Source organism: Phaethon lepturus, unplaced genomic scaffold (assembly GCF_000687285.1).
Source record: "Phaethon lepturus isolate BGI_N335 unplaced genomic scaffold, ASM68728v1 scaffold20977, whole genome shotgun sequence".
Lineage (NCBI taxonomy): Eukaryota > Metazoa > Chordata > Aves > Phaethontiformes > Phaethontidae > Phaethon > Phaethon lepturus.
This window is the reverse complement of record NW_010552805.1, coordinates 242-9,067: the sequence shown is the minus strand read 5'-3', so window position 1 is coordinate 9,067 and position 8,826 is coordinate 242. Positions and strand designations below refer to the sequence as shown.

At 38.3% G+C, this 8,826-nt stretch overlaps 2 protein-coding genes across 2 annotated transcripts in view; one reads left to right on the top strand and one right to left on the bottom strand.

Moving 5' to 3' along the window:
* EIF2AK4 (eukaryotic translation initiation factor 2 alpha kinase 4) overlaps nt 1-4,306 on the top strand; it is a 42,529-nt gene extending 38,223 nt beyond the window's left edge. Inside the window, exons 37-40 of the mRNA XM_010291342.1 lie at nt 1,088-1,156; nt 1,781-1,825; nt 2,945-3,069; nt 4,252-4,306. Of these exons, the coding sequence (XP_010289644.1) occupies nt 1,088-1,156; nt 1,781-1,825; nt 2,945-3,069; nt 4,252-4,306 (294 nt within the window). The remainder of the gene's footprint in view (nt 1-1,087; nt 1,157-1,780; nt 1,826-2,944; nt 3,070-4,251) is intronic.
* A 1,288-nt stretch (nt 4,307-5,594) lies between these two features.
* The window catches only part of SRP14 (signal recognition particle 14kDa (homologous Alu RNA binding protein)), a 3,422-nt gene continuing 190 nt past the window's right edge, over nt 5,595-8,826 (bottom strand). Inside the window, exons 2-5 of the mRNA XM_010291341.1 lie at nt 8,717-8,819; nt 8,000-8,112; nt 6,813-6,845; nt 5,595-6,456 (exon numbers count right to left, since the gene is read on the bottom strand). Of these exons, the coding sequence (XP_010289643.1) occupies nt 6,367-6,456; nt 6,813-6,845; nt 8,000-8,112; nt 8,717-8,819 (339 nt within the window). The 3' untranslated portion in view covers nt 5,595-6,366. The remainder of the gene's footprint in view (nt 6,457-6,812; nt 6,846-7,999; nt 8,113-8,716; nt 8,820-8,826) is intronic.

Here is an 8,826-nt window from a genome sequence, read left to right as displayed (position 1 = left end):
GGGAAAGAAAGTGATGGAGACCCTTCCGTTGAGTCACATGGTTCAGGATGGACCCCCTTCTTTTCTAAACTCCTACTCGGAGCAGTATAGGTGCAGCTCAATCCACTCCTAGTCCCATACTTGGTCAACGGTTTATGACTAAAGGAATTAAATGCAGGGGATCTTGCTGTGGTGATGTAACATAGGATTTTGTGTTTTGTGTAACTTTAGCAACAATCTTATATAAAATAGCAGCAATTTAAAATTCACTATTAAGGCAAATCACAATGTTAGATTATATAACTTTCTCATAAAGCTTAACACCACAACAACTTCAAAACTTTAGATAAACTTCTCTAATTATACACACACAGAGATGTAGATATAGAGACATATAAAGAGATACATACACGGGGGGAAATGTACCACCACAGCAACAAAAAAATCCCCCCTATAAATAGTTCTCAGAACCCAAATAAAGAAGTGGATGCTATTCTCTGAGCTTTGAGCTAAACAGAATTGCTGTTGTCAGGTTTTTAATGTATAAAAGCATCTTTCGAAGGTACAAAAGGCAACATAGTGCAAGGCTGCAACTACATTTGTAAAGTGCTAGCTGTGCAGGATTACTAGCTCACTCTGGAAAAAAGTGTTACAAGGCATGACCCATACTTTGGTTTGATTTCCAAATCAGTCATCCTTCTTCAGCTAGAGATGATTCACTGCATCCAGTCACAGGTTCTGACATTCCTCTGAAAAGTTATCTAACAAACACCCAGAAACAGAAAGGCAGTCTTTAACTATGTATGTGAGAATTCACATTGTAACGTGCAGGTTCTATCTGCTTTGGTACAGTACCCGTATTATGAAGTTATTACCACTGCTGCAAGAGTGGCTCAGTCCCAGTCTCCTTCCTGTGAATTCATCAAGGATTATTGTGGAATTGTTATTGAAAATTATATGTAAATTTTAGTTTAAATATAATGTAGTTCTACATCTTGTGTTAGAAGTAGCCTCCTGTTCTCATCATCTATGAAATAGAAAATAAGTGTTCCAAACATGTGTCACAGAAGCAGCATATTTTACTTTTGCCTATTTTTGTTGTTGCCAGGTGCAAACAAGACTTCAGACATTCATTTCTGGCCTGCAACAGAAAACAAGTGAGATTGAGATTTTAGCAGTAAGTATCTGAGAGAAGCCTAAATTAATTTTCAATTCTTAATTGAATTGGATGATGCAGTTGCTATCTGGAACAAAATATTTTCAATACCATCACTTTAGAGATACCAAATGAAACAAACTTCTGTTTTTTAAATAAGACCTATGGCATGTTTCTTTAATGCTTGAAAAGTATATATCAAATTGTGTGTGCATTGGGCAGTTGCATAGAACAAAACAAGTATTTAGTTGTAAACTCTGTAGCTGTACTTATGCTTACTATTGTGGTAGATTTAATAACCTGTTCCTGCTAGATTTGCTCTTACATTTAAACCAGCATAGCTTTTGTTTGTGTATAGCTTTTAGACTTTGCTGAGCATGTCACAGAGGATTTTAAAATGGTATATGCTTTTTGGAAAACATACTGCCTATTTGCCTATGCCTATTTGGAACTTTTCGTATTGGAATCTGTCATGAACAGTTTGTTCAAAATACTTAAAACCTTGGTAAATTCCTAGCTCTATCAGCATGTGTGCTGCTTTGGAAATCAAAAAGTCTGACTCCCTTCAGTGTAGCTAATCTGTACTTGGCAAACTGATAACAAAGAACTGTTAAGTATTGATTTTTTTTGATGGTATTATTACAGGTAGATCTGCCAAAAGCAACTGTGATACACCTCTTATCATTAGAGGTAAGCAATAAAGTATTGTCATTGAAACTCTAATTGAACTATAGATGATAAATTCTGTTCCTAATGAAGTGGAATGTAAAATTCACCCATTGTAGTTTTTCTCCTGTAAGGAGTTTGAATTAGGTTTTAAAACTTAAAAGGATTTTTCTTACCGAAACAGCTTGACTGAGGCTAGAAAAATCTTTTTGTCAAACACCCGAGTTACACAGGACACTATTCAGAAGTCCTAATCCAAAGCTCTGGTTTTTTTTCCCCAAGAACAGTTAACTGAAATTAAGTCTTGCTGCTCATTTTCAGAAACCAGTAAGCGTTAATAGCAGTTTCAACAAAGGTGTTTCTTGAAGCTGTTAATGAAAGAGGACCCAAAATACAGAGGCAATTGTTTTGAGTAGCTGAAACATCTCTGAAGCCAAGAGAAAAAGAGAATGTATAAGTATTACATTGACACCTTTAACAACGCAGAAACTGCTCAATGAGGCGAAAAAACCCACCAAAGACAAAGCTCTTTTCTTTCCTCCAGTGACAGCAGTGGCTTTAAAATCAGTTCTTACTAGAGAGATGGACACCTCCCCACTCACCCAAAAAACAAACTCAGGAATGGTGTCCTGCCTGGAAGTGGATTTAGTACTTTCATACCTTACACCTTCTGCTCTGAAGCAGTGCTTGTCTGGTAATCAAACCCCGGTGAAACATTTGAAAATACTTTCAAAATATTTAGTTCATCCAGTCTGTCCAAATCATGGAGATAGTTTAATACTTTTTACTTTAATTTTTTTTTTAAATGCACACTATCAGCTTGCATCATTCATTTTTGACCACCCTTACACCACAGTTCTCATGTTCTATCCAGCATTGCAAAATGGATAGAGCCCTTTCATTGCTTATGCCATTTTATCACTAACCTATCTATGTTAAGAAACTGATCACTAAATTCTTAATACATTTTCTTTAAAAAAAATGAAATACCAACTTGCACATACTGTTTATATGAATTTTGTTTGAAACCCGTTTAATTAAGGAGCATTACATAGTATCCAAAAGACTGAATCCTGTTAGAAGTATTTCTTTCAAGAGAATGTACAACTGTATCATAGTTCCTTGCCAATTTTTGTTTCTTAGTTTTATGGAGATAGACAAGCCTTTGATGCTACTGTGAGACAACTGATGTCACGATGGCCAAAACAGAGATGTTCATACTTACAAGCAATTTGTGATGAAATTTATAGTATCAAAATGGAAAAGAGGTAAATTTGTTAAGCTCTTATATGTACACAAAACATCTTTAATTATTTCTACATTCAAACTTTACTAAATAAGCTGCTCTTACTTTGTCCTCCCATTTCCCTCTGAGGAAAAAAGAAATACTCAGGAAACATGTGTGCTTCATCGAGTACTATGGGAAGAGTTTACTGCTCATCTAATCCTCACTTGTGCTAAAATGTAAATCCTTGGCCATGTAAAGTCTTCATTTTGATAACCCTTTTCAAGAAATTCTAAAATGTGTTCCCGCCCTTACCTCATTTGCTGCTTTGTTCCTAAAACTGAATAGCAAATAAGTATATACATTCAGGTATGCTGCTGCTCTACTACTTAGTAACCCTCTTTTCTCATGGGAGGGGCTCGGCTTGCCTTTTAAAACTCACATTTAGTTCCTCCTGCTTTGAAGGAATGCAGTGGGAATCTGGCACAGCTGACCGACTGCCCAGCTTTAAGCAAACGTGAGGCATGCTATCCCAACATGTACAGTAAAGCCCATTTCTGTTTTCTAAGCATAAAAACATTTATGTTCAACTCGTAGTCTCCTTGGTGGATTCTGGCAAGGCCAAAAACAGATAGTCTGGGCACATCCAGTTTTAAGCCTCTAATTTTCAACCCTTGTATGTACTGGCACAGTTAAGCAAGACCTGGGTAATTATGTCCTATTGTAGATTTCATTTAGAATACATTTTCTTAAACCTATGATCAGCTTGAAGGTACTACTTAACCTTTAAATGAGACTAAAAATTTATTTACTTTGATTCCTTTTTCTTATAGAGATGCACCAAAATGGCCTCAGTGAAACTTTTTTTTTTACTTCCTGGGGTTTGCAAGGCTGTAAGCAACAGAACCCAGTTACTACATGTGAATAATATTCCATGTAGTGTTGGGTGTGAATGTAATGCAGTTGCTGACGAAGTCTTCCTTTCTCAGTTGATGCCTGCACACAAAACACTGCTTAGCCGTAAGCCTTCAGGTCACTGAATGAAAACTGAACAGGCTAGATCAATGGAAGGAGAATGGAGGGGAAAATTGTAGTCACAGCCAAAGGAACGAAGACTTCATTGCTCTTCTACTGAATCTTTGCTGTTAGCTTATTGCTAAGATTTGCCACGTTTTGTAGCTTTTGAACCTGCAGTTTAAAAATCCTCTTTTCCTTCCCTCTGCAGGGTTCCTGCACTTATCCTGTACAGTTACCGAGACGAATACAAGGTTTTGTTTTAGTGCTTAAAGCACCTTCTATGGGATGCTTTTACTAACAGACAACAGTTTTGTCAAAAGGAACTTAAGAAAGCTGTCATAATGCAAGATGGGCAACTAAGGCCTTCTTATGTGTCCAGACTGAATTTCATGTGTAATATAAAACTGTAAATTTCATGCTAAAAAGTGGGAATAAATGTTTTGCACTCAAGGACCAAGCTTGACTACAACCAGAGACCTGTAGATCTTGCCCCCTTATGCCACAAAAGAGATTATCAGCTGTGCTGGTGTAAAACTACATTGTATCTTTTAAAAAAAGTTTCAGAATGCCTTTTAGGTCAACATGCAGCAGTAGTACTGAAATGAGATTAGAGAGGATGAATTATCTTCAGCTCTAACAAACTGTTTTAAACTTTTTTGAAGAAGGGTTTTTAGGTAATAAAAAGTTTGGCTACTGAGCCTTCTTGAAATATGTATTACAAGCTTTTTGTATTTTTTTTCTAAACCTACTGTTTTAATTTCTGTATAAAAGATGGTAGATTTCAGGCTCAGTGAGTTGTTGCAAGCCTGACTGCCTACGCTTGTCCTGCCTGCACTTTTGCATTCAAATCAAGCAGCAGCTTCCTGGGAGATGAAACAAGACCTGATACAGGAAAAACATTTTTTCAGACCTAAAGGACCTAAACCTAAGACTTTTTAAGAGAAGCAGTAGCCTACATGTGCTAGAGGCATAACCAAAGGTTTGAACTAGCTTTCTTCAGATGGGTTGTCAGATTAGATTTTAAGTTAAAGACATAGGAATGATGGGAATCTTTTAATTATCTTCTTGAAGCTAAACTGTAACACAACCCCATCAAGGAAAAATTAAGCTGAGTGAAGCTGAAGATGAGTTATAGCAGCTATAGTTAACTATGCATTATATTTCCCATCAAACTACATGACTACTGGAGTGAATATACAGAAAATTTAGGGATTTCTGGAAATATACTTGTGTTTACCCTCCCTCCCTACCTGGAACCTTCTGTTCAAACAGCTTACTCCTCTTTCTTTTTCTAACTCAAATGATTGCCTTTAGCTCTGCAGGCTCATTGCATTAAGAAATACCTGCTTTTACTACAAGAAAAGGACAGGAAAGAGGAAGGCAAAGTTAAAGCATGTGAAGAGGTAACTTTAAAGACAAACCCAAGAACTGTGGAAGTTGCAACAGCAACACACAAAGCAGCATCCAGGAAGTCAGGTGTAAAGATGCAGATAACAGTACCGTTCCTAGCAATTCACCAAGACAAGTCACATCAGTCATTACAACAAAATCCATTTCTTATTGTGTTTAATAGGAACAATTAAGTATTCACCTTTTACAGCTGCTCATATGAAGGAGCTACTTTAAGATGGGAAGTATGGGCAAATTCAGATCCCTGAATATACTGAAGGATGAAGTTTTAAAAAAAGTTCAGGTGACATGAGCATTTTTAAGCCATGCCTGAAGGGAACATGATGCAGAGTCCTGCCTTCCCCCCACCCTAAGCCAGGGTGGGCACAGTTGGATCAGCACGGAGCAAAGGCACAGCTGCCTGGCTCTGCAAAGAGCTCAAGCATTGTGCTGGCTGCCTTAGGGGTATCTGCACTGCATCATGTAGACACATCACTCAAAACAAGACAGAAATAGGAAAGCTGCTGTTTCTGATATGTTGGCACCCACTTTCCCTAGTACTGCTGAGGCTTATCTACAAACTGGGCATCTGTCACTGAGACTCCTGCTCCAATCTCACTTTGCTCATGGTACAGTGCACTTCACCATGTGTCACCTCCAGACAGGTTTTACACTGCCCACTTGTATAATACAAACCAAACAGCAGTGTAAGTACAAAACTAGTTGGCAACTGAGTGTAAAGCTACTTCAGTATAACCCTGTAAATACTCCTGCCATACAACAATCCATAGAAAGCACCTTCTGCTCTCAGTACTGATTGCATCTCAGTATCCTGCTGGAAGGGAAGCCAAAGACAAGTGGTAACTCAAAAAGAAATGGACTTTGCTTTGAGCAAGGGTCAAGTCTGTTACAGTGATGGTAGGACACTGTTCCATCACTGTGTTGCTTTACTCTTCTTGTTTTTGCTTTTCTTGTCTTTTTTCTTCAAGCCATCCATGTTAGCTCTCAGCAAATTTGAATATGCCTGAAACAACAATCAGAGCCATTATATAAACAAACATTTAAGTGACAATATACTAGAGGTAAAATTTTACATATTGCTCATGGATAGGTATCTGCATTTCCTCAAGTTAGTTAGAGGATCATGCTCTTACACCCTACACTGGGAAACTATTGTTTCTAAATCAATGCAGAAAGAAAATAAAATGGGATTTCATTTTTTAAAACAATATATGTTTTAAAACAAATAGATTAATAGTCTAAGGTTAATCTGCATGCCAGTTCAGCACTGAATCAACCCGTCCACAGCTGTCCAGTGCTTCCTACTGGCCTCTCCCCACTACCTACAGAAGAGGAAGATAAAAGGCACACAAAACTTACCATCTGGAATTTATTTACTTCCTTTGAGCTAACCTGCAAGAGTAATAGTGGAGGTTAACCAAGAAAACACTGGTTTCCACAACAAACCAAGTACCAGTACATGTTTACCCAACAGTGACCATCTAGTCTTTTTAGCAGCAGTTGGATCAACTCCTCACGTTCAGTGGTACGTAGGCTGCACTGACATGTCATAGGACTTCACCGATTTAGAAAAGTGAAAAACACTCCTACTTTATTAATAATAGCCTCTGGAGGCCATTCTTCCCAAATCCATGTGTTTTCAATGGGGAAGAATGTGAATAAACATTCTAAGGAAGGTTTTATTTACCTGTAGGGCCCTAAAAGTATGTTGCAGCCCAGATTCTCTCAGCTATTTCTGAAAGTAACATTTTTCCTTGGGTTACATCACAGAGAAGAGCTAAAGTCAGCTAAAGCCTTTCCCAATCTCTCATTCAAAGGAAACACATATCAGGTTTTCAACTTCTAGTTAACATTTCCTGAAATACAAATAGCTCTGTAAATGAGGGAAAAAAAAATAGGTGTGCTAAGCAAGATTAAGGCTTAGGAGAGTCTACCCATGCCTACATGTTCTTGACTGGAAACAAGGATCCCTTTCCTACTGTTTCACAGTCTGGGAACATTCAGTTCTTGGCTGGTTTCAAGAACCTTCAGCAATTCCATCAGGACTATAGGAATCTACCTATTGGCCACCTGTGGCTTGACTGTAGGTGTGCAGGACCTTTCTTCTCCTTGGAGCCACACCATTTGTCCTCGTACTGCAGCTTCCGTATCTGCCCTGCGTCCTTCCGCCCATGCCTCTTAGAAGCAGTTCTGCTCTCCCCTCCAAACAATTTCACCTGACTTGGAACACAACAACCACGGTTGCTTAAAACAAGCAGGGTCCCTTTTTGCTGTCCTGCAATACCATTCTGAAACAAAGTCCAGTATACAGAGTGCAACTAATGCGTTACCCCATCTGTAACGCTGAGTGTAAGCATTGCTAAGACTTCAGGTTAAGTGTAACGCTTCAGTATCCCAATTTCAGCTGCGTGTTTAGCTACCATGTGTTAAATTAAAAGGGTAGTTCTCAAGAAATTCATGTAAAGACAAATTTAACTTAAAATATGGGGCATTAAACAAAAGACAAGTAGGGCCACTAATCTTTCTAACACAAAGTTGTCACTTACCACTGTGCTAATTTTCTTCTTTCCATCAGTTGCTCTTAGAAGACACTTATTGTCTGCTGGTTCAAAACTTTCTGCATGGCCTTTGCGTGGGACTGGTTTTGTTCGACCATCATCTGAATGGAAAAACAGAGAATGTTTATTCATATTTCAGTAAAATCACTAGATGCCTCCTGACACGAGATGTTAAAAATTGCTCATGAAGAGATCTGTGAAACACCTTGGAATGTATGGCCATCTGAACTGACATTGCTGCCAAATTGTTCAGAGACACCTTCCCCTGTAGTCCCAGAAGGATCTGTTCCATAAACTACATCTGCCAGGAAAAAAATGTAATCCTTCCCCTTACATGCTGCATGAACTGCCTGCTTCAGCAGCAGTTATATTTTAAACACATGTCAAACTGCAGCCTAGGACACTTGACTTCTCAAGTAGTCCCAGCTAGCCAGAAACCACAGAAACAAAAAACACACTAAAGCAACACTATAATTCTCCTTTTATAGAAATCTGCAGATTCTCCAATTATTGTTTAGCAATTGGAAAGTCCCAGTATTTCCAATACGCAGTTTGAAACACAGTCTTACTTCAAGGCTATTAGTACTGCAGCTGATTGATTTGTCCCTATGACTACTCTCGTTTTCAGATACTCTGAATACATGCAAACAACACCGTACGTTTGATTTAGACGAACACCTATTTAACCCAGTAATTAAAACTTACATTTCTTCAGCGTTATGAAAACGCTCCCCGAAGTCCTGCACTTTTGAAAGAGTCTGGTAAGCTCTGTCAGGAACTGCAAGAGAGAGAGAGATCCCGTCCTTGGCTGCAGG